The sequence below is a fragment of the Bos grunniens genome, chromosome 7 (assembly GCF_055505025.1).
Source record: "Bos grunniens cultivar Pamir isolate PY7600 chromosome 7, Bosgru_T2T1.0, whole genome shotgun sequence".
In the NCBI taxonomy this organism is placed as follows: Eukaryota; Metazoa; Chordata; class Mammalia; order Artiodactyla; family Bovidae; genus Bos; species Bos grunniens.
The window spans coordinates 57061164-57086958 of NC_141171.1; the positions used below are offsets into that span (position 1 = coordinate 57061164).

Sequence of the window (25795 nt, forward strand, 5' to 3'; positions counted from 1 at the left end):
AAACTTTCTCTGCCCCACATTAGTGTTGAAATTCTACCATCACCATTTTATTATGAAGAAATTTTAATTGTTAAATATAGTAGCACTGGATCTATTCTGACTTTCTGAAATGGAGTGTTCTCAGGGATGGGAGAATCTGAAGCTTTTTGAGATGATTGGCCACATAGGAATAGGGAGGGCCCATGAGATGGGGTAGGTTACAGGAGGCATCCATAATATTGTGTATGAATCTTCACATAACACTTATGTAAACATACATGGTGTACTTAGGGCAAATACATAACTTTATAAGACGGGGAACAAAAATGACAAGGAACCTAGGCCCTGGGATTAGGCCAATCTAGATCACAACCTCTGTGACTCTGGGAAAGTTATAGCATCTGCCTTGTAGGGTGGTTGGCAGGAAAAGGAGATAGTCTGTTCAAAGGGTTAGCACTGCTCTGGGGCATAAATGTTACATTACTTGTCCTTGTGCAAGCATGTGTGTGCCAGTGTGTGAACGTGCAGATGTGGGTATGTAAGAGAGAGAGAGGATGTCCAAGAACAGGAGAGGGGAGCAGGTAGAGTTCCCACAGGAGTGGCCCTCTCTGCAGGGTGAAAGGACAGGGGCCGCTCACAGAGGAGGCAGATCAGCTTTACCAAGCGGGGACAGCAAAGGGTCTCAAATGGCAAGGGGCTTCCTAATAAGCACAAAATCTAAAGTGGAAATTAACCGAAGGAGACAGGTAATAGAGTGAGGTGTGGTAGTGTTGAAGCTCAAAACACCCTCCATAAAAGGGAGAGGAAAAAAAAAGAATTGAAAGTGATCTCTGAAATTGACACAGATCCAAACTAGGGCTCTGCACCTGGGGGACATATGACTTCATCTGCTCCATCCCTAAGATCTCCCCTGTTTTGAGCTTCAAGCACGCTTACTTTTTCAGAACTGACACGGAAGAACTTTCTAAAACAAACAAATCACCACAATCTGTTTGCTTTCTGCCTGATAAGGAATTGTCAGCCTTATGTCTGAGAGAGAAGACACAGTAAAAAGAGAACACCCACTCTCTAGTTCCAGCTCTGCCCCTAGCTCACTGAGCAACTTCAAGGAATCTCCCAACTTCAAGAATCTCTCAGCAGCCTCGTCTGCCAAAGAATTTGATTGGTCACTTTAGTCATTATCTTTTGACTTTCTGCTGTCTTAGATGAGGTCCAGCTCACCTCAACCATCTCTCCTCCTCTTAAAGTTGTATTACCACAGGACACAGTAGTGAAGGAGGCCACAGATCACCTGCCTCTTGCTCACCGTGTCTCTTGGGATGACTTATTTAATGTCTCGGGTCTCTGTTTCCTTCTTCATAAAATGAGGGTAAGAGGCCCGTGTATCATTGGGTTGATAGCAGCATTAAATGAGTTCATGAAGATAAAATATTTACAACAACACTTGGCACAGATAAGGGCTACACTACTCTGTTGTTAGGTATTAATAATAAGATTATTATTATTTACTTTATTGGATAACTTTGTAGTGTAGTGTTAAAGTGTTAAATTAAATATACTATTGATAAATCAAGAAATAGAAGTATAAGCATTATTTGGGGCTATAAAAGGCTCCAGTGGGTAGGGTAAGGAAAGCTGGAATATTACTTTTTCTTTTTACCTTTTTAAATTTATTATTATTATTTGGACCATGCCACATAGCTTGGTGACTTGTGGGATTTTAGCTTCCTGACCAGGGACCAAACCCAGCCCTTGGCAGAGAAAGTTCAGAATTCTAACCAGTAGACCACCAGGTAATTTCTACTAGCCCTCCTGTGCTTTGATTTTTCAAGGATGTGTCTGGACTACCACAACACTGTTGCTTTGTTTTGTTTTGTTTTTAATTTCATAAGATTGAGCAAATAGATCACTCAAGTCCGTCTCAAATCTCACAGTTAAAGGACTGGCTGATTTTATAGAGTAGTACTTTTTAGGTGACCGGTTTATCTTTGTGTTCACAGCTACCTTAATACGTTTGAACTTTTCAGGAAATCCTCATAAAGGTTTGAAATAAACACAATCACCTTGGCATGTTCATAACTTGAGTGTGTTTCAATTTCCGGGAAAGGACAGAAAATGAGGAAGGGGAAATATAAACTTTGTAAATACTTAACCTTAGAGGAAATTGACTTGTATTTTGCCCCCTTGTAATCTTTTCCCTGAAATCGACTCCCACAAAGGAAGGATCGGTAGCAGAGTGTGAGAGTGCAAAGGACAGAACGGCGGTGAAAGCGTTAACTGGGCTGGGTAAGGCGATCCCTGAAAAGAGTTAAGACTCGAGTTAAAGTTTTCAAAGCGGGGGCAGCAGCAGCTCCAGAAGAAACGGAAGCCGGTGGAGGGAGCCTGGCGGAGCATCGAGGACAGTGCTGAGCTGAACTCAGTCCCGGGTGGCAAGCTCAAGGTTAGTGGCCCCCCGCACACCTCCGCGTGCTGACATCTTTGGAGCTGTCTCAGGAGGCTGGGCGCCTTCTCCCAGCCTGGCTTGTCCTGTCTGCCTGACTCCACCAGTGGGGCCACCGGCTCGTGCCAACCCTCCCGCTACGGGTTCCCCTAAGCCCTGGAGCTGAGAGGGATCGGGACCTGTTCCCAAGCCACTTTCCTTAAGGGGGGGGGGGTACTTCTCAGACATCCACAAGGAAACTGTTTCTGGAACAAGGGTAATTTTCAGAATATACACACACACAGGTACACACACACACACACACACACACACCTGTATGTACTGCCCCATCTTGGTTCTTGCAGGCTGTGACCACAATCCCAAATTCCTATCTGCTTCAGTTGAAACTGAGAAGTTGTCAAAGTAACAAAACAGGCTGTGCAACTTTATCGTGTGGGAGGGATAGTGTCTCTGAGGCTAAGATAATCAAGGTAAGAAGGCAAAAAAAAAAAAAAAAAAAAAAGAGGTACGAAAAGAAAGAAAAAAACTTTCAAGCTCCACAGCCTGGAGTTGAGGCAAAACAATTTTTGAAAATTAGGTTCTCGTAGAAATTGTACATTGCTAGAACAAAATAAAGGGGGAAGATGTACTGTGAAGGACAGAATTCTACAACTACGGGAGATTCCCATACACTTATGTAAACAGCTTGTTATCAGCGTGATGCAGATAACAGATACACTTAAAGAAGGGAAAGAGAGAAAATAGCTTCAGAGAAATTACATCCTGAGGGGCCTTTCATTTGAGATCCAGACGGACTGCTGGAAGGCTTCATCCTTGGAGCCCTGGGTCAGTTCTGTCTCCCTTCTCCCGCCTTGCTCACGGAGAGGCAATGAGTAAGTTAGTCCGGCAAGCAGTCAGAAGCTGTATTGGCTGCTCCCTCGCATCCTCCAGCAGGCAGGAGTCGAGGTCTCTACCTGCTAGCACTGAATCAGAATGAGTCATCTGAAACTTGGGTGCGGAAACAAAGTCCCTGCGAACCGCCTTATGAGGCTCTGCCTCCTGTAGGTGGGATATACCTCTGAAAGCAGTCACGGTTTTTTCCCTCTTCCTTTCTCCTTCAGACAAGCGGGCATCCTGACGCTCTCAAGGAAGCCCCGTCTCTGCCCCACTGGCTCAGCTGACCCGACCATGTGGACTCTGCCCCTCCAGGTCAGGACTGGAGTTTTAAAATAAAATGGATGACGTGACGTTACTTGATCTTCTGGAGTGCCCCGTGTGCCTTGAAAAGCTCGATGTCACCGCCAAAGTTCTCCCTTGCCAGCACACCTTCTGCAAGCCATGTCTCCAGAGGATTTTCAAGGCCCACAAGGAGCTGCGGTGCCCCGAGTGCAGGACCCTGGTGTTCTGCAGCATCGAGGCGCTGCCGGCCAACCTGCTGCTCGTGCGCCTTCTGGACGGCGTGCGGGCTGGACAGAGCTCCGGCAGAGGGGGGTCCTTCCGCCGGCCCGGGGTGCTGACCCCACAGGACGGCAGGAGGAGCAGGACTCACCCCAGAGGTCCGCAGTGCAGTCCTTTCCGACTGGTGCCTAACGTCAGAATCCACATGGATGGGGTAAGAAAGATCTCTGTTCCTTCGTGTTTCCTTGGAGGTTGGGTTTGTGTGCGCCAGCAGTTGGGGCTTCTCTTCTTTTAGCTATGTTTCAAAGAGCCGCTGCCGAGGATTCCCTGAGGATAAGTTTCTGTGGGTGGTGATTGTCCTACTGAGACTCAGTGGAACCCTGAGCCTATCCAGTCCAATCAGGAACTCTTAAAATTCTTAAAGCTACCCAGGTCCTCCCTGCTTGTAGTCCAGAAGGTGGTGGAACATGGAAAGCCTTCTTGATTGTTTATTTATTTATGTGTTTGTTTTTGACTGCACTGGGTCTTCCTTGTGGTGCGGAGGCTTCTCATTGCAGTGGCTTCTCTTGTTTGGAAGCAGGAGCTATAGAGCCTGGCTCAGTAGCTGTGGTGCACAGCTTAGTTACTACTGGCATGTGGGATCTTCCATGACCAGGGATCGAACCCGTGTCCCCTGAATTGGCAGGTGGATTCCTAACCACTGGACCACCCGGGAAGTCCTTTGATTATATTCTTGGTACCAGGGCATGGGAAATGCACAGAGGATGAGAAAAAGAAAAACAAATCCAACTGCTCGTCGCTTTTGCGATCTCAGAGAAGTTACTAAATGTCAGGTTTTGTTTGCATTTTACCCAAGTCCCTCTTTCCACTCCCAGTCATAAAGTGCCATGATGACAATGCTCATTCACAATCACTCAAAGTTATCAAGACACTGGACACATAAAGTTCGATCGAGAAGGAAGCATATATGTGGGTGGAGTGACTGACAGGAAAGGCTGGGCTGTGAAGTACAACTGACATGTACAGGAGCCCCGAAGATGTGTCTTATTTTACAAAATGAATAAAGCATACAGAAAATGCACATCAGAGCCTGCCATGAAAAATGAAGCGCCTCAGGCGAGCCGCAAGAGATCACCCAGTAACGCGTTTGTGTTTGGACAACGTGAATCGTCCTGTCCAGCCTTGTGGGCACATCCTTGAGACTTTATATGATCTGACTGTGAGCCTCATTCTGAGAAGCTGGGGAAGGGGATAACTTGAGAGAAGATCATGGTCCTGTGGCTACAGGAGGATTATTGGCTGTCACCCCCAGAGTCAGTGTGTCCAAGTGGGCATGGCACGCCATGGCCTGGGTGGTTGGCATACTCAGAAATTCTGTGAAGTGCCACGTAAAGCAAGCTTTAACCCTGGCAGCTAACCACGACTTTAACCATGACTCCCTGCTGTGAAAGAGTAGCAGAGGGAGGGAGGGTCTTCCCTGGACTCCTTCCAAGGAGAATAGGCTCGGGTGTGCATTCGGGACAAGTTTCTAAAATATTCTTCTCAACAGCCTATTACTCCTTGGGCTCCCTGCACCCTTAAGCCACCCATGCAGCAGGGTAGTGTGGAAACTTTCCAAAAGGAGAGCAGGAAGAAACCAGGCTTCAGTGTGATTTCTTCACAGCAGACTTTTTACTGCCATTGTGCCTGTGTGTGAGAACACATTCCACAAAAGGGCTTGGTGCCCTCCTTTAAGGCTCCTTATTAGCCCCAGGTCTAGTCATCAATCAGAATCCACAGGCTTGGAAGAGGAGGGGTAGGGGCGCAAGCTTTCCCAGGCAGGCTGTGTTTACAGAGCATCAGGCTGAACCTCGGGTCAGCAGATCTCCCTTTGAATTCCTGAGACCCAGCAACCTCTCTCCTCCCTCACCCTGCAAAGTCTGACTTGCCTCCCCGCAGGGCGGAGTATCATCCATCACTCAGAGAGTGCTGGGAGACTGGGAGGAGGCAAGTCCCCTATCAACTTCGCATATTTTTGTTCATGCTTTCTTCTTTTTGATGTGGCTATGTTGCTAAGAAAAGGTAGCAACAGATGGAGCCACAGCTACCTACTTTTTGAACCACAGTGAATTCCCAGGTCCCTCCTGGCATGGGGAGCTATAGGAACTAGAGCTCTTATTCTCTTATAGGAATAAGAGACAGCCAGTAAGATCCTGCGTGTCCCTGGAAGTCTTTCCCAAGGACCCATCACTTCAGACCAAGGGGCTGGTGACGGGGTTGTGCCCATCCTCCGAGCTGCACTGGACCGAGTCCTGCCATGAGGCTAAAACAAACCAAGCCATTGAGGGTACCTGCTTTCCAGCAGCACCTGGTTTAGTGAAGATGCTCTGTGAGAGGGCAGAGCCGGGGGCCACTCCACACCCTCACCCATTTCCTCCCTTTCCTGAGCCCACCTTTCTCCGTGTGGCTCATCTCATCCCTTTTGACTCTCTCAGTGGGGATGTGAACAAACTATTCCTGGATGTAAATACAGCTATAATTCTGCATCCTGTTTTACTCCCCCCAGTTGTAGCTGCCTCTCCTGAAGTGTGAAAGCAATGGTGCATCCCTGGGTTCAGACAATTGCAGATGATCTGAGAGTCTACACACTGTTCTGAGAGGCAGAAGTGTGGCCTTACATCCTCAGTCAAGCCCTCATCAAGCTACTTGCCCTCTTGGCCTCAGTTTACCCAACCCAGTCAACTCTTAATATTTGCTACCCCTCTTCCTCCAGGATAGTGTAAACATTATCTTTACAACATACTCATATCACCTTAGAAAACCTATGCTGGGTAAATGCAAAGCATCATCATTATCATTCATTTAAGCTGACTATATGACTGTGGGCAAGCCACTTCAGCTTGCTGGGTCTCAATTTAAAATTCTGTAAAATGGGAAAATGTATTATAAGAGTGGAGAGCCATGGTGAGGCTTAACTAATGAGTGTTTTCAAGGCACTTTGAGATCCTTAGATGAAAGGCATTTGGAAGATCTGTTATCGTAGTAAACATTATTATTGACTGTTTATTGTGCCCTGTCGTGCATGAGACATTCTACAAAACACAGCAGGAGTGATAGTCCTTGCAGGAGAGTGTAATAGGTGTTATTATTGAACTTGAGTCTACAAGGAGTCCAGGCCAGTATAATACTAAGTGTAAAGTACTCTACTAATAGGGTATAAGCAACCTGTTGTCACTGGGTACCATTTTGCAAAATACCTCTTCCAGAGGACTCAGTGTTAAGGTGGCATTCTCAAAGAGTTAATTTAATTTCGTGTTCAGGAGTTTTTTAAGTCCAAAGTCTGTTCTGCTCACCTTGCGTCATCTAAAAAACAAGCTCATCGAGATCTTTCTGTTGGCTCAGAGAGGTCTGGTACGTTCTGTGCTAGCCAGTGTGCCAGGGTGGAACCAAGAGCCACACTTCATAGTGCCAACTCAAGAGAGAAAAAAAAAATAGTCCATTGTGCCTACCTGTCTAAAACCCTCCCAAGCCAGTTGTGTAAAAAGAAAGCTTGAGAAATGGCTTTAGGTTTCTATAGCAGGCAATTATTTCAAGCCAACACGTAAGACCAACAGACTCCTGGAGGACCCATGTCAGTGCTGATGTCATTGGTTCTTATTCCTTCCCATATTGTGGCCGAGCCAAAGGAACTTTGCAAGTCTTCGAGAAGATTATGGGCTTCTGAATTGCTGATCGCTCTTCCTCCTTCCTCCACTACCCTTTAATAGTATTTCTGATTTAGAACAGGCAGGAAAGCAGTGAAGCTAAAAACTTGCAAAGTTAGACTTTGAAAAAGCCAGAATTCAGATTCTGATTCTGCCTCTCGACAGTTGCATACTTTGGATGAACCTCAGGGCCAGCCTCCAATTCCCCTTCTGAAACCTGGAGATAATAGCAGTACCTACCTCTGAGGGTTGTTGCTGCTGCTAAGTCGCTTCAGTCGTGTCCGACTCTGTGCGACCCCATAGACAGCAGCCCACCAGGCTCCCCCGTCCCTGGGATTCTCCAGGCAAGAACACTGGAGTGGGTTGCCATTTCCTTCTCCAATGCATGAAAGTGAAAAGTGAAAGGGAAGTTGCTCAGTCGTGTCCGACTCTTAGTGACGCCATGGACTGTAGCCTACAAGGCTCCTCCGTCCATGGGATTTTCCAGGCAAGAGTACTGGAGTGGGTTGCCATTGCCTTCTCTGTTCTGAGGGTTGTTGGGGAGAAATAAATGAGACAGTTCATGTCACTTAGCTCATAGCACCGTGATTGGTTCATATTATGTGCTCAATAAATTTTAGCTGGTATTGCTATCGTTATTAAAGCAACTCAAGACTTTCCACGCTAAATTATGCACCATCTCTCTTGTTAATCGAGTGTCCCCCAGAGATGGTCCTTGGTACCCTGATTTTTGGTTGGTATGTGTGTCTCCAAAGGATGTGAGGCCATAATTCACGTGTGTGATTCCTCCCAGCATGAGCTGGCTTGGCAGTTCATTTCCAAGACCCTTTAGGAGCTAGGAATGGATTCTAGGAGAAACAATACTCGCCAGCTTCTCTTCCCCAAATGGCGAGCTCAGCAAAACACCATACACGGAGCAACAACCTGGTCCAGCTTCCCAGCATTGCCAATGCCTCATTAGCATCTGTCTTTCCTTTCCCCAATCCCCAACACAAATGTCGCCGTCCTGGGTCTTGCAGGGCCAGACTCTCTCGCTTCTTTGTTAAACATCATGCCAACCACACGCATTCCTATCTTGCTCGCCCTACCTCAGCAAGAACACACCTGCCACCTCCAGCACACAGACCAGGTGGTTGTGTCCTAGAAACTTCTTCAGCTGGTGTGGCAAGCAGTTGAGATGAAAAATGAGGTCAGAAGGCACAGGGGGGAACTGAGGCTGGGGAGAAACCAAAGGGCATCCAGTCCCTTTCCTGGGTCTCAGCTGCTGTGTCCTGCAGCAGTGCCGCGACACACATGGTCATCTCTGCTAAATTTGCAAGGCAGTTAAAACCATCCCAAGCCCTTGAAGATAGCAGGCAGATGGCACTGGGTCAGCGAGGCCTGGATGTGGCACGTGGAGGAGCCAAGTTTGAGAAGTCAGGAGACCCAGATAGTTCTCCGGCTCCTCCCACCTTTGCAAACCTTTGACAAAACCATATGGCTCCAAACTGACTTGACCCCTACCCTCTGTCGATATACCACCCTCTTCATTACAGTCCTCCCCATTTCACTGATTACTGTTTAAGGACTGTGGTCAAATAGAGCTGAGTTTGTGCTGGTATTCAATTACTTTTGAGCTGTGAGGCCTCAGGCAAATCACTTAACCTCTCTGATCCCCAGTTTCCATATTTGTGCAATGGTGATATTAATGGTATACATATGTCATAAGGTTACAAGAGATGATGTATGTAAAATGCTTAGTATACTATGGTAAATGTTAAGTAACAAAACAGCAACAGTAGAGGACAAAGTTTGGAGCACTGGATTTGGAGCTCTTTGTACCCACACATAAACATACAGAGACCTCTGTTCAAAAATTAAGCAAAGGGGATAACAAAAGAAAAAGGGGTTCCTGACAAGACAAAACTAGGGACTTCCCTGGTGGTCCAGTCGTTAAGACTCCATGCTCCTAATGCAGGTGGCATGGGTTTGATCCCTGGTTGGAGAACTAAGATCCCACATACCAAGTGGTGTAACCCAAAAGCAAAGGGACAGAACTACAGTGATGAAAAAGTGTGGTTTTCAGTGCTGACCAGGGGTTATGGGTTGGGAGAGGATTTATAAAGGATAGCATGAGGGAGTTTTATGGGATGAAGGGACTATCCTGCATCCTGTTTGTGATGAAAGTTAAATGAATCTATGTATGTGTTAACATTCATATGAATATATGCCAAGAGGGGAAAAAGTCAATTTCATTGTATGCCAATGTTTAAAATAATATTTTTAAAAATGAAAGGAAGCTCTTGTACATCTCTTTGAGTCTCTACCTGATTTTCACCTGGCCTGCTCTGATGTCCCTTCATGTCTGTGTGTATTGGGTCAACGCTATTTTGGAGAAGGATTTTGCCATCATTTAAGCAATCAGGGTAATTCCTGCAGGTGGGCTTCTCTCTGTTTTAGCAAACTATTCTATTAACTGCTTCAGTTTTCTCATCAGTTAGAGGTATCTGGCCAGTAGACAAACAGCAGCGCATCCCCTGGTGGAGATGGCCCAAGCAGATGGCTGGGGCAGAAGGTTCTCCTTACTCAACCTCAATTATCCATCATGTGCACTGGGGCGTGTCACCTAAGGGATTAGTCAGTGCATATTTCATGTTGTTTCGATGCCTCTTAGGAAAGGTTGTCTGCCCATGTGTCCCTTCATACTATGAAGAGATTATGGAACAAGGGAAAGTGCTTGTTCAGCCCTTGACACGCAAAGAGCATCCCCACCTATCTCATTCCAGACGCCACTGCATAGCTTTTGGCTGAGCAGGGACCAGCTCACATATGGTTCTCTTCAATCTCAATATCTTCCCCCTTTTTCATTTATTTAATTTAATTTATTTTTATTATTTTATTTTGCCTTCTGGGTCTTTGTTGAGGTGTGCAGGCTCTTCACTGGGCACGTAGGATTTCTCTAAGTTGCATCATGCAGGGGTTTTTTTGTGCTATCGAGCATGGGCTCTAGAACACCTAGGCTCAGTAGCTGTGGTGCTCGGGCTTAGTTGCCCTGTGGCATATAGGATTTTAGTTCCTGGACCAAGGATCAAACCTGTGTCCCCTGCATTGGAAGGCAGATTCTCAACCACTGGACCACCAGGGAAGTTCCTCTTTCTCATTTTCAAATCTATACTTAGGTGTTAGACCTGTCTTTGACAAACTGTATTATGTAAGTGATTAATGGAGGTTCCATAAAGCTCCAGAGTCAAAGAAACCTGAGGTTGAAACAGAGTTAAACCTTTTTTCTTTGCTGCAGGACTTTTTCGTACTTTTAGTACTAAAGAATGGTGAATCTCCAAAGAGCAGACAATGATAAGAAACATTTCCCAAATTCCTGTGACAGTGGTAACCCTAAGACTTTTATTAGTGCCCTGAGTTATATTAATTGTCCACAGAACAAATTTTGGGAAATGTTGTCTCATATTAATGCAGAGATATCTGAGCCCTCAAAGAGAATCCCTATTATAATTAGAGACTACTGATGCATTCCAAGAAGAGTTGTAGGCAAGTTTTTGTCGTTAGAAGATATTTTTGGAAAACTGTTTGAAACTTGCTACCACCAGTTTCTGCAGTATTTATTTAGCTTCTATCATTTTATTTTTTGGTCATGCCACACATCATATGGGGTCTTAGTTTACCCACCAGGGATCAAACCCACATCCCTTGCACTGGAAGTACAGAATCTTAACTGCTGGACCACCAACGAAGTCCCTTAGCTTCTGTCAGTAGTCAGCCATAGGTACTGTGGGAATCTACCCAACAAAGTAAAGATTCTACCTTCCCAGTGCTTACTGTCTGATGGTAAAACCAACTAATTAGATACGTGTATTAAGCATATGTGTATAAATATATACATACATATCCCTGATTTAAAGATATTATCTATTATAAGATACATTATTTAGTTATAGCCCTAAAGGGAATAAAAAAAGCACTACTATATTAGATGTTCACTGTAAGATACATCCAATTTTAGAAATGTTAAGATATGAAAAAAGGACTGTCTTACTGAAGAGTACATATTGTCTGATTCCATTTATATAAAATTCCAGAAATGGCAAACTATAGTGCTTTTTGGGTAATGCAAATGTTTTATGTGGTGTTATATAGGTTTGTCTAAATTCATCAAATCGTACACTTAAAAAGAGTACATTTTTGGTGTGTATATATATATATAACCCAATAAAGTGATTAAGACAAAGAAGTCTTAGACTCAAAAGATACTGGTTTATGAAAATGTCAGATGAGGAGGTGGTTCAGTTTAAGGGAAATGAAGTTTGTCTAAAAAAAGAAACTTCCTTTAAAAATATGGGCATTTTAATGGTAGGAAGGACACGGTCAGAGAATGAAAAGGCAGGGTCTAGTCTGGGCACGTGGGGGCTAGGAAAGATGGGATATCTTGAACAGAATGGAAGTTGGAAGAGAGGGAGAAAGAGATGGAGAGGAGTTGGCGTGATTGGTTATCTGCTTCAAAACCACCACTAGGAAGGCACATGTCAATTACTCTGTAATTAAGTCTCTCTGTGTCTACTTCCATGTAATCACGTGGCCTATGGGTTGTATCTACCTGATGGATTCAGAGCAGCCAAACAAGATATCTCTGCTCTGAACAGACAGCCAAGCTCCCTGGGTAAACTGAAGAGCAGTTTCCACTTCACTGGCAGACGGACCACTCTTTTTCATTGAAATGGTCAGGTTACCTGACAACCCCAGCATGCAGGAACACTAGCCAGCACATCCACAGCAAGGGGCAGAACACAGGGCAGGGAAAGACAAGTCTATTCATCATGAGCTGCTTCCTGCAACTTGGGTCTGTGTCAGCTGCCAGGGTCACACTGTTCCCGATGCCTGGCTCAGAAGCCAGGGCATTCAACAGACTGCTTCTAAGTGCCTGCTACGTGCCAGGCTCCATCTTGAAAGCTCACACCTTTGAAAGCTCACAGCAGGAATGCTCATGGGCTCAGACTCCAGGACTCAAATAGCAGCTGAGTTCACTTTAGATCTCTGTCATTTTTCCAATCTTTTATCCAAGCAGCAGCACAACAGGCAACTTGTCCTGGGTCTGGGTCTGGGTCTCAGTACCATGCTTGGAGCACAAACCTACAGTCTGGTCCAGATTAGGAACCCTCAAATGTTTTTTGAATTAATGAATGAACACATTCACGTTTTTGGTAGACTTTATGGAGTCATGGAATAATAACCCCTCATAATGTGGAAATGAACTCTTCCTGAATTGAGCCATGACAAAGCTCTATGAGGAATGAGCAGCGTATTATATTAGGCATAAAGCCACGTGGTGAATGAAATATTCTGGAGGTGAATCACCTTATTAAATACCTTTTGGGGTGACAGACAGTACTGCCCAGAAAACATAGTGGGCCAAGTTCAAAACCACTTAGCTCATGAATTGTTAACCCTAAGAAGATAGGAAATGTGTCTCCATATATGACCAAATTCCTGTATCGGAATCCACAAACGCTATGTACTCCTCTGATGGTGGGAAAAATATTCATAGTGAGTTAATTTACACTTAGCCCCAGTGGCAGAAAAGACGAAACATCAGAAGAATTTGCCAACGAGTTATGTACTAAACTGGCCTGGCCTCCTCCATGAAGGAAGCAGCATTTCAGGTAGGAACATGGCTCCTACACCTCTCAGGCTGACCAACCTATGTCACACATGTATATAATATAGAGAGCATAAAACTGGCATTTTTAGCCCCTTTTGTGTGTGTAGGGCCGTCGCATTAAGTATATTTATATTGTTGTGCACCCAGCACCACTATCCATCTGTCTCCAGAAGTTTTCATCATCCCATACTGAAACTCTGTACCAATTAATAGCTCCTCATTGCCTCCTGGTGTGTATGTGTAAGTGTGCGTGCGTGTGTGTGTGTGTGTGTGTGTGTGTAGATAGATTGACAAATAGATATTCACATGTATATTTTTTAACTTCTTTCGGGGTAAGAGGAATAAGTCTTTTAATATCATTTTTTAAATATATACTCTAATTTTCTGCTGCTTCTGACCTTAGACTTCCAATGAGATAAGCAAACAAGATAATGCTGTGATTCAGAACCAAGGCTCTTCATTCATGTGTACTGGCTGTATGCTTCTGGTCAAGTTATTTAGTAACTCTGAGCATCATTGTTACAAGATGAAAATAGGAATCTTAGCTCCTAGGGTTCTTGGGAGGATTCAATGAGGCAGTTCCTGTAAAGTGCTTAGCACAGGGTCTGGATGAGGTAAGCTCCTGCTAAGGGTGAGCTGTCTGCTCGCACTCATCTGGGTAGGTTAACTTGTAAAGCACTACCACGCTTATTGCGGTCAGCCTGCTATTTTACTGCATTGAAGACATGGGGGTAACTGTGATCGTGGCTTCATTTGGAGGATAAGTCAAGACAATTCTTGTAAAGTTCTTAGCACAGGGCGTGACACACACTACTTCTTGATAATAATTGTGAGGCATTATTATTATTTCCTATGCCTCATTCAATCAGCAAGCATATACAGGATGCCTTTTATGAGTAAGACCCAATGCCAGGCTCTAGTGAAGAACAAAAGCAAATAATATATGATTCTTATTAACATATAGACATGGAATAGACCCAGGAAAACTGAGTAATTCACCAAAATGGCTGAAACCCTGCTTTAAAGAGCTCATGGACTTTTGGGAGGCAGCCACGTAAGGTAATAATTACGAGCCAGGTAATAAGTGTTAAAACAGAGGACTTACTGTGTCAGGCACTGGGTAAAGCACTCTTTACTACAGAATCTACAGAATCTCATTTAACTCTACAAATCTGAGATGACTGTTCCCGTTTTGTCTACTTCACACATACGAGGTTTGTGCTCAAGAAGAGCTCATATCCGAAAACACAATGGGAGAAAACGGGTGCAGATCAAAATTGAGCATTCCTGTGCTTGTGTTCAGGGCAGTTGTTGAGGTTGCATTTTATTTTATTTTTTTAATGCAGCTTGTTGTCTAGTTGTGTCTGACTCTTTGCAATCCCATGAACTGTAGCCCACCAGGTTCCTCTGTCCATGGGATTCTCCAGGCAAGAATACTGGAGTGGGTTGCCATTTCCTTCTCCAGGGGATCTTCCTGACCCAGGGATTAAACCCTCATCTCTTGCGTTGGCAGGCGGATTCTTTACCACTGAGCCACCAGGGAAGACTTAAATGCAGCTAGTCTTTGTTTGTTTTTAATTTTATTTATTTCTTTACTTGGCTGCACTGGGTTTTAGTTGTCGCACTTGGGGTTTTTAGCTGCTGCATGTGAACACTTTAGATGTGGTATGTGGGGTCTAGTTCCCTGACCAGGGATTGAACTCCAGACCCTGCATTGGGAGTGTGGAGTCTTAGCCACCGGACCACCAGGGAAGTCCCTGCAGCTAGTCTTATTCTTGACCATTCACAGCAACCCATGACACTGAGGACTGCAAACCTCAAAATACACTGAGAGGCACGTACACTGGGTGGGGAGCCCTGGCATCATGGTCCCCACACCGCTGGTTTGAAAAAATATGCCTTTTGGCTGCCATTCACACTCACAACATGGAAAGGCAAGAGGACTGATGAGAGAGCTTGGATTATTCACTGTTAATCTTCCTTGAGAAGCTAAGGAGAAAGAAGACAAATATTTCCCAGAGTGCCTGACGCCAACCACCCCCGTTTAAGGGTATCAGCCACCTGCCAGTGTTGGAGAAGGCAAGTGTGGAACCACTTGCCTAACTGGAAAATTGGTCCACATAGTCAGCTGCAGCCCATCCTCCCATCTCAGTGTCCCCTTCGCTCCTCCAGAAAGTCAGCCCTCTGTCCCAAATCCCAAGCCAGTCGGCTGCAGGTTCCTCAGGGTCTCCGAGACTACCCTCCAGCCTCCCAGCATATGTAAGCTCCTGAGGTTAAGGAGGTGTCTTGTCTTCTCTGTACGCAGCAGAGTGCCTGAAATGCAACCAGAATTCAATAAATATTGAAGTACTGAATATGTAGTGTTGGTGATAATGCAAGAAACTGCAGTTAGATTCAGCATCTTTAAGGCCCTGGTGTTTTCGCCTGGGACAAGAGGAAAGGAGACATCCCCACTATCTCATCCCCCGGATCCCTTTCAGCCCCTGTCTTGTTGACCAGGGTGTTTCTTGACTCAAGGCCAGGTGTGTTAGGAATGGCACATAAGTGCTTGCAGGGGATTCAGAGGTGAAAAAAAGAAGTCAGACCAGTATGGAGCCAGATAGAGAGAACACCAAAACTGGCAAGTGCGTTCCTCTGAGCAGGTTCCCCTGGTTTTGCACAATTAAGGATGATATCGCCACACACATAGGAGTATTTTAATTGGTTGCCAAGGCAATGCGGCAGAGTCAGTGGGCATGAAGCAGGAATAGATCTCTGCAGAGCTGTGCTCAGGAAGGGTGCTTGGCTGTGACATTAACGAGCTGCCTGGATAGGAGAAAGGCAGGGCTGCCATAAATCTTATTTGGGGCTTTTCTTCAGTATATGAAAATGGTAGAGAAAGGGAGGGGCAAAAGAGAAAACTTCTCTTTCTGGCCCTCTGGAGAAGCAGGAGAGGTAATCTTCTGGATTTCAAGTTTCTCCTCGGAGTGGTGAACTTTTGTGGATGAGAGAAATCCAAGGAGATTTGGTTGCATGCTGGAAGGAAGAAGGAATAGGATGATTGAAGAACAGAAGGAGATGACAGTGTTTTCTTCTTCTTGAGAGATCATAAAAAGGGCCCAGGATGCAGGAGCCTGTATTTTCACAAAAAGAACACTTTCTATCAACTCCTTTTACTTCCCTTTGTGTGAGCAAGGAAAAGAATTTGCTATTAAATACATTTCTTTTGGGGGCTTCCCAGGTGGCACTAGAGGTAAAATACCCGCCTGCAAATACAGGAGGCATAACAGATACAAGTTCGGTCCCTGGTTGGGAAGATCCCTGGGGAAGGCATGGCAACCCACTCCAGCATTCTTGCCTGGGAAATCCCAGGCACAGAGGAGCCTGGCTGCCTACAGCCCATGGAGTCACAAAGAGTTGGACATGACTGAAGTGCTTAGCATGCATGCATGTTTCTATTAACTTTTTTATTTTCTTAAGTTTTTGAATAACTAAGATTTTTTTTTTCACAATCATAGAACTTTGTGGTTGAGACAGGTCCTGGGTTTTCTAACTTCTCTGTTTTACTTGCTGTCCCACAACCTAGAGAATCAGGCAAATTCCATCACATGGAATGCTCGTCCTGATGGCCTGGGCAAGGAGGGTGGGACCAGAAGAGAGAGAAGCCAGAAGGGAGGTGGACATTTCTCATTAGCACCTTAATAAGTATGACCATCACGCAGCACACACCATGTGCCAGACACTGTGAAATAAGTATGATTTTCTTGAATTCTCCCAACAACCTCTGGAAGTCCATGATGTTTTCTCATTTTACGGATGAAAGAAGAGGCAGGATTTGAACCAGGTTTGCCTACATCCAACGACTGGGCTCTTAACAAGATCAGTTAGGGTGTCCAGAACAAGCATGATGCTCCCTTGGCACCTCAGGGAGCCCTGCACCATCTGCCATTGCCGGCCACTTTCTGTGGGCACCAACACCACCATTCTAATGTGGTTGATAGACTTCCGGAGTACGAGGTAATCTCTAACCAATCCAGCTCCGTGTGCATGATATGCTGTGTCTTAACTGGATGCCACTTGGTCATAAATTGAAGGGTTTAAGTAGTAGAAATGAGTCTAAGTGAGGGGATAGAGAGGGAGACAAGAGAGGAGGAAATGGAGTCAGAGAAAAGAGAAAGGTAGGGATAGAGAAAGGCAGAAAAGATGCATGGGAGATGTAGACAGGGGCGACAGAAACCAGGAAGGAAGGAGGAGGAAAGGCAGAAGCTGGTCAAGGCAACAAGTGTGTGGGAGTAGCGGGGCTGGGGGGGCAACCTGGGGGAGATATGTTATCAGGAGACATGTCAGGCTTTGATCCAAAGCTGGTCTGCTTTTCTTGAACTTAAACAGAGTTAGAACAAAATATTTATGCTCCATTCCTTTCAGAAACCTGTCATCAGGACAGGCAAAATGGTCTATTATAGGTGGGGAAAAATAGAGCCTGAAATTCAGGAAAGTCAGCTTTTAATCCTGGCTTAGCTGAGAACCACCCTGTGACATGAAATGTATCCGAGTGCTTATTAAATGTTAGCAGTTACTATGGTTAAAGAAAAAGTCAGATTCTCTGAGTCTCTGAATTCCGCTGTATCACAGATTTTACAGAATATGGAAATGATTCAGAAGTATTTGCATTTATGTTTTAAAGAAAAAGATGCATAAATTTCTCCCTTTTCAAGGCTTCTCTGGTGGTTCAGTGGTGAAGAATCCACCTGCTGATGCAGGAGGCGCTGGTTCAATCCCTGGCTCAGGAAGCTCCCCTGGAGAAAGAAATGGCAACCCACTCCAATATTGTTGCCTGGGAAATCCCATGGACAGAGGAGCCTGGCAGGCTACAGTCCATGGGGCTGCAAAAGAGTTGGACACAACTTGCACATTGTTGCAAGTGGCAAAATTTCATTCTTTTTCCTAGCTGAATAATATTCCATTGTATATATGTACAGCACATCTTCATTCATTCACCTGTTGATGAGCACTTGGGTTGCTTCCGTATCTTGGCAAGTGTAAATAGTGCTGCTCTGAATATTGGGGTGCATGTATCTTTTCAAATGGGAGGTTTGGGCATTTTTCACATGTATGCCCAGGAACGGACTTGCTGCAGCTTGTGGTAGTTCTATTTTCAGGTTCTTGAGGAACCTCCACACTGTTCTCCACAGCAGCTACACAAATTTACATTCCTACATGTTGGCGATTTTTGTTATTGTTTAGTATTAGTATTGCCCCTGTCTTTGCATAGTTGTCCATCTTATTCTACTGGGAGCGCCTGGTCCAGGATCCAGTTGCCTTTTGCTTAAACTATCTAAAAAGTAAACAGTTCTGTCTCATGAAAGATCTCTGAAGTATCTCCACACTGGAATTTCAGGAAGCAATGACACAGTCTTAGAGAATGTCTCTTGAGATCTCTTCCAGTAAAGAGCCTCCAGCCATAATAAACCTTGCTAATCAATACTGTAACAGGAATGCTACTCTTGAAAGCACTATGGAAGACAAATATTTTTTATTCTGTACATTTGGGAAGAAACATGTAACATTATGTGGGTGCAAGATATGTGTGTTAGTCGCTCAGTTGTGTCCAACTCTTTGCAACCCCATGGACTGTAGCTGTCCAGGCTCCTCTGTCCATGGAATTCTCCATGCAAGGATACTAGAGTAGGTTGCCATTCCCTTCTGCAGGGGATCTTCCTGACCCAGGGATCAAAACTGGGTCTCTCGCTTTGCAGGCAGATTCCTTACCATCTGAGCCACCAAGGAAGCAAGGTAGGTTAGTGGTATAAACTAAACTCAATGAAAGGAAAAAATGCTACATTGCAGTAGTAATACCACTAGCAGGTACTCGTTACACAATTATATATTGCGTGTTCTCACTATGTACCAGCAGAAAACTAGACAGCAGGATATAACCATGAACAAGACAGACATAAAATGTATGCTCTACTGGGATCGATGAACAAAAAAGCCATGGTCTTAGTTAGGTTCCCCCGGGAATCAGACTCTGACATGAGAGTTGAGTGCTCACAGATCATTTGGGATGTGTGAGGACATTGATCAGGGCGTGGGGACCTCATACAGGAGAGGGAGGTGACTAGTTAAGGTGTGTTTTGAAGCCACTCACCACAATGGGTTACTGATGCTTAACCCTTTGGAAAAACTGTGGGAAACAGTGTAAAACTCAGACCTTAGAATTACTGTGGCCAAGAGGTGAGAGATCTGGGGCATTTAAACCCCTATACCTATCAGTCATTGGTTAAGAGCTACCCCAAGGGGCACAGTATGTTCTAGAAGCTCAAAGCAAGTCTTCCAACAGAACTGCAGGTGCTAGCTATTGGAAGTGAAGCTGAATTGCACAGAAATGGGAATGGGACCTGAGAAGATAAAGGCAGAGCACTAACTGTGTCACTTACACGCACACGAAATAACCAAGATAATCACAAATTGTGCTAAGTGTCTGCTGTATAAACTAACTTTTATCTATACAAGGATATGAAATAGAGGATGAAAGGGAAGATCCTTGATCAGGGGAGGCATTTGTGCCGAGATCTGAGTGATGAGAAGAACGCAGCTCTGTGATGAGGCGAGGATGGGTTCTAGTGATGGGGGACATCATGAGCCTGATCCCAGAAGGAACTCGCTGAGTTTGGGGAACTGACCGAACACCCACTTGGCTAAGGGATGATAAGCAGTGAGGTGAGAGGCATGAGAAAATGTTGCAAGGGAAGGTCTACGGGGACCAAGAAGCCATGGTCAAGAAGGGAACTTGGATCCTGGATACAATGAGAAAGACTAAAGCAGGGACACCATCTGACCTGATTTTCAATTTAATATATCACTTTGGCTCTTGGGTGGGAAGTGAATTTCTGAGGAACAAGAATGGAAGTACTGGGTTGACCAAAAAGTTCATTTAGGATTTTCTGTATGATGTTATGGAGAAACCCAAGTGAACTTTTTTGCCAATTGAATAGAAGATCAATTTCAAGTCTTCTGGATGTGTGATCTGGACTAAGATGGTATGTTTGATGGAGAAAAGTGGATGGGTTTGAGAATACACTTGAAAGTAGAAACAGTGGAACTTGATGGATTTGGGCATGCACACTGGACCCTTGATGTGTCACTGAAAACTCACTATGTGAAGCACTTCCATTTAATTCTTGCAACTTCTGTGTGAGGCAGATACCATTACCTTCATCCCATTTTACAGGTAGGGAGACTGAGGCTCAGAAAGAATAATTTGCTTAGGGTCTCACAGAGATCAAGAGACAAAGCTGGATGTAGTCATAGCTGGTGACTTTAAGGTGCTCTACGTCACATACCAAACCCCTCTTCCAACAACACAAGAGAAGACTCTACACATGGACATCACCAGATGGTCAACACTGAAATCAGATTGATTGTATTCTTTTCAGCCAAAGATGGAGAGGCTCTATACAGTCAGCAAAAACAAGACTGGGAGCTGACTGTGGCTCAGATCATGAACTCCTGTATGGTCTAAATCAAATCCATTATGACTATACAGTGAAGGTGAGAAAAAGATTTAAGGGACTAGATCTGACAGAGTGCCTGATGAACTATGGATGGAGTTTCATGACATTGTACAAGAGACAGGAATCAAGACCATCCCCAGGAAAAAGAAATTCAAAAAAGCAAAATGGCTGTCTGAGGAGGCATTACAAATAGCTGTGAAAAGAAGGGACGTAAAAAGCAATGGAGAAAAGGAAAGATATAAGCATCTGAATGCAGAGTTCCAAAGAATAGCAAGGAGCGATAAGAAAGCCTTCCTCAGTGATCAGTGCAAAGAAATAGAGGAAAACAATAGAATGGGAAAGACTAGAAATCTCCTCAAGAAAATTAGAGATATGAAGGGAACATTTCATGCAAAGATGGGCTCAATAAATGACAGAAATGGTATGGACCTAACAGAAACAGAAGATATTAAGAAGAGGTGGCAAGAATACACAGAAAAACTGTACAAAAAAGATCTTCACGACCCAGATAATCACGATGATGTGATCACTCACCTAGAGCGAGAGATCCTGGAGTGTGAAGTCAAGTGGGCCTTAGGAAGCATCACTACGAACAAAGCTAGTGGAGGTGATGGAATTCCAGTTGAGCTATTTCAAATCCTGGAAGATGATGATGTTAAAGTGCTGCACTCAATATGCCAGCAAACTTGGACAACTCAGCAGTGGCCACAGGACTAGAAAAGGGCAGTTTTCATTCCAATCCCAAAGAAAGGCAATGCCAAAGAATGCTCAAACTACTGCACAATTGCACTCATCTCACATGCTAGTAAAGTAATGCTCAAAATTCTCCAAGCCAGGCTTCAGCAATATGTGAACTGTGAACTTCCAGATATTCAAGCTGGTTTTAGAAAAGGCAGAGAAACCAGAGATCAAATTGCCAACATCTGATGAATCATTGAAAAAGCAAGAGAGTTCCAGAAAAACATCTATTTCTGCTTTATTGTCTATGCCAAAGCCTTTGACTGTGTGGATCAAAATAAACTGTGAAAAATTCTGAAAGAGATGGGAATACCAGACCACCTGACCTGCCTCTTGAGAAACCTATATGCAGGTCAGGAAGCAACAGTCAGACCTGGACATGGAACAACAGACTGGTTCCGAATAGGAAAAGGAGTACGTCAAGGCTGTATATTGTCACCCTGCTTATTTAACTTATATGTAGAGTACATTATGAGAAACACTGGGCTGGATGAAGCACAAGCTGGAATCAAGATTGCCGGGAGAAATAGCAATCACCTCAGATATGCAGATGACACCACCCTTATGGCAGAAAGTGAAGAACTAAAGAGCCTGTTGATGAAAGTGAAAGAGGAGAGGGAAAAAATTGGCTTAAAACTCAACATTCAGAAAACTAAGATCATGGCATCCGGTCCCATCACTTCATGGCAAATGGATGGGGAAACGGTGGAAACAGTGGCTGACTATTTTTCTGGGTTCCAAAATCACTGCAGATGGTGATTACAGCCATGAAATTAAAAGATGCTTACTCCTTGGAAGGAAAGTTATGACCAACCTAGACAGCATATTAAAAAGCAGAGACATTACTTTGTCCACAAAGGTCCGTCTAGTCAAGGCTATGGTTTTTCCAGTGGTCATGTATGGATGTGAGAGTTGGACTATAAAGAAAGCTGAGCACAGAAGAATTGATGCTTTTGAACTGTGGTGTTAGAGAAGACTCTTGAGAGTCCCTTGAACTGCAAGGAGATCCAACCAGTCCATCCTAAAGGAGATCAGTCCTGGGTGTTCATTGGAAGGACTGATGTTGAAGCTGCAACTCCAATACTTTGGCCACCTGATGCAAAAATCTGACTTTTTTGAAAAGATCCTGATGCTGGGAACGATTGAGGGCAGGAGGAGAAGGGGACGACAGAGGATGAGATGGTTGGATGGCATCACCTAATCAATGGACATGGGTTTGGGTAAACTCCTGGAGTTGGTGATGGACAGGAAGGCCTGGTGTGCTGTGGTTCATGGGGTCGCAAAGAGTCGGACACGACTGAGTGACTGAACTGAACTGACTGTCACATTAAACCCAAGAAGAGGTGGGGATCAGCCCCGTGTCCCCCTGTCTGAACGTGTCCTTGGTCAGTGGTGTTGACTGGCAGAACGTCAGTCAGGCAGAGGGAAAAGCACAGGCATTAAAGCCAAAAGATTTGAGTCTGATCCTAGCTCTTTCACTGGCTGGCTGTCACTAAAACTCTCTGAGCCTCAGTTTCCTCCTCAGTAAGTCAGCTTCGTCTTTTCAAATGGTTGTTTTTATTTAATTTTATTGATGTATAGTTGATTTACAATGTTGTGTCAAATGGCTGTTCTTTATATTAAATGAAGGACGGGGAGCCTAGCGTGCTGCAGTTCATGGGGTCGCAAAGAGTCGGACACAACTTAGCAACTGAACAATAACAACAAAGTGAATCACTGGGTTGTCCAGAGCCAACTCAGACCAGCTCCCTGGGTGCCTCCAGCCAGGAGCAGAATTGGGACCACATCAGGCTTGCATCCTTAGGCGCTGTTTCAGGAGACTTGACTCTGAGGACTCAGAAAGACAGATTCCTTTAGAGGAGAAACCCATCCAAACAAATTCCTCCCATGACTCTCCCTGAGGCCTGACTGAGACTGGGTGTTACATAAAAGGCGCTCTTAACCCAAGTTCATCTCAGGCTTTCTTTTTTAAAGAAAATGCCACCTTGTAAGGAATCATAAAGCACAGGTGCTGAGAGCTGAAAAGGATCATAAGAAACTGCCTGCCACAGTGTCTTCCTATACAAATATGGAGTCTGAGGCTTAGCAAGAAGAAAAGACTAGCCAAGGCTACACAGTTTACCTGTGAATAGACACCAGGAGCAATGCCAGGCTTTCTGAATCTGGGCCTGAGCACCTTGTATTTTAACTGCCTTGCCTCTTGCCCAGGCCATTGTAATGAGTTTGCTGGACTTGGATTGGAGGCCTCCAAAACAGATTTCAGCATAAAGCACTCCTTTAGAAACGTGAGCACATTCAGATCACGTGTAGTGTTTTGCAGCGTGGCCTGGTAAGGGCACTTTGAGACCTCTGGCCCTCAGCTGCAGTTTGGGCTGAAAAGCATGTAAACATTTCCACGGTCTTACAGTTTACACCAATTTGGAGCCTCAAGAGGCAGTTTCTAAAGACTTGGGGGAAAGAACAAGGGACAAACTACACAGAGAGACATAGAGCAACACTGGATAGCAATGAAAGAAAAATCTTTCCTATGTGAAACAAAAGGTATGAAAGAGGTGAGCCTGGCATTGGCATCAAGGGGCTCAATTTCATGGATATTGTTCTCTGAAAGCCCTTTCTTATGCAACCATTTGCCTAATAGCAACCACTATTTTGGTTTTGTCTTTTAAACATTTTAAATTATTTCCAAAGAATAGAAAAGTGATTACTGGCTCAAAGGGGATGAATATTTTTGAGCCTCCTGATACATAATATTCATTTGCTTTCATCTGTGTTCGGCTGAACTCTTTTACTTGCAAGTGACAGAAACCCACCTCAAATGAGCTCAAACAGAAGTGGGAGTTTGTTAACTCATGAAACGGGAAGTTCAGAAAGCTGGTCTCAGGACCTCAAAGGACCCAGATTGTCTTGCCAGATCACTCCTATATCATAACTCCACTTCTTTCCCTATAATGGCATTATTCTCCCCAATTACAAATAACATTCTCTATAATATAGTTTTTCCTGTGGTCATGTATGGATGTGAGAGTTGGACTGTGAAGAAGGCTGAGCGCCGAAGAATTGTTGCTTTTGAACTGTGGTGTTGGAGAAGACTCTTGAGAGTCCCTTGGACTGCAAGGAGATCCAAGCAGTCCATTCTGAAGGAGATCAGCCCTGGAATTTCTTTGGAAGGAATGATGCTAAAGCTGAAACTCCAGTACTTTGGCCACCTCATGTGAAGAGTTGACTCACTGGAAAAGACTCTGATGCTGGGAGGGATTGGGGGCAGAAGGAGAAGGGGACGACAGAGGATGAGATGACTGGATGGCATCACTGACTCGATGGACGTGGGTCTGGGTGAACTCCGGGAGTTGGTGATGGACAGGAGGCCTGGCGTGCTGCGATTCATGGGGTCGCAAAGAGTCGGACACAACTGAGCGACTGATCTGATCTGATCTGATCTGATAATGTGGATGGAAGAAGGTGCATCCCCCAGGGTTCTTAGTTGCAAACAAGAGAATCTATTGCAAATAATAATAGTAGTAGTAGTAGTAATAGTGTACTTCCCTGGTGGTTCAGTGGTAAAGAATCCGCCTGCCAATGCAGAAGACTAGGGTTCTATCCCTGGGTCGGGAAGATGCCCTGGAGAAGGGCATGGCAACCCACTCCAGTATTCTTGCCTGGGAAATCCCATGGACAGAGGAGTCTAGCAGGCTATAGTCCATGGGATCACAAAGAGTCGGACCTGACTGAGCAACCAAACAACAACCAGGTGTAGAGGTAGTAGTAACAAAAGTAAGAAGAGGTAGGATTACTAAGTTCACAGAATTTCTGGAAAGGCTGCAAAGACTGACTTGAGGCCACTTTGCCAGGAACACCACCTCAAATGACCAAGTGCTGACTTCCAGGGTGGACCTTGCAGACACTGAACACTGAATCTCCCCCGCCCCCACCATGGCCTTTCTCCTTCTCCAGCAGTTGGAGGTCACCTTGGTGTTATCCCCACCACCTTCCCACAGAAGTGCAGATGAGCCTTCCCTGGGTGCCTTCTTGTGTCACTCACTCCCAATTTGAAGTCCAAGTCAGATTTCTGTCACTGACAGAGCCTGGCCCCTGGTGGAAAGTGGTACTGATAAAGCTGGCATTTACAGCTTCGTAATTTTGAGGCAGTTTCTCCCATGCACTAAAATTCATAAGGAGGGTGACTTTCTAAACATAGAAAGGGAGTTCAGATACATGGCACTCAAAAGAATCACGAACACATACTACAAGAAACGTGACAACAGACAGCTGAGAGTTACATCACTCTAGCTCCACAACCCCAGAAAGAAAAAAAATTCTTTTCCGACACCACCTTGCTCAGTGCCTGTGTGCATGAGCACTCACTCAGTCGTGTCCAGCTCTTTGCCTGGCACATCGTAAATACCTGTTGGACTGAAATAATCCTGAAACTTTAACT

The 25795-nt window shown here is 44.8% G+C and overlaps 1 protein-coding gene across 2 annotated transcripts in view; it reads left to right on the forward strand.

The window, feature by feature from the left end:
- The first annotated feature begins 2206 nt into the window (after positions 1-2206).
- Positions 2207-25795, forward strand: part of SH3RF2 (SH3 domain containing ring finger 2) — a 148823-nt gene continuing 125234 nt past the window's right edge. The window contains exons 1-2 of one of the 2 annotated variants that reach the window (XM_086413671.1): positions 2207-2419; positions 3520-4010. In XM_086413671.1, the coding sequence (XP_086269797.1) occupies positions 3633-4010 (378 nt within the window). In that variant the 5' untranslated portion in view covers positions 2207-2419; positions 3520-3632. The remainder of the gene's footprint in view (positions 2420-3519; positions 4011-25795) is intronic. The other variant, XM_086413672.1, reaches the window with a different exon arrangement.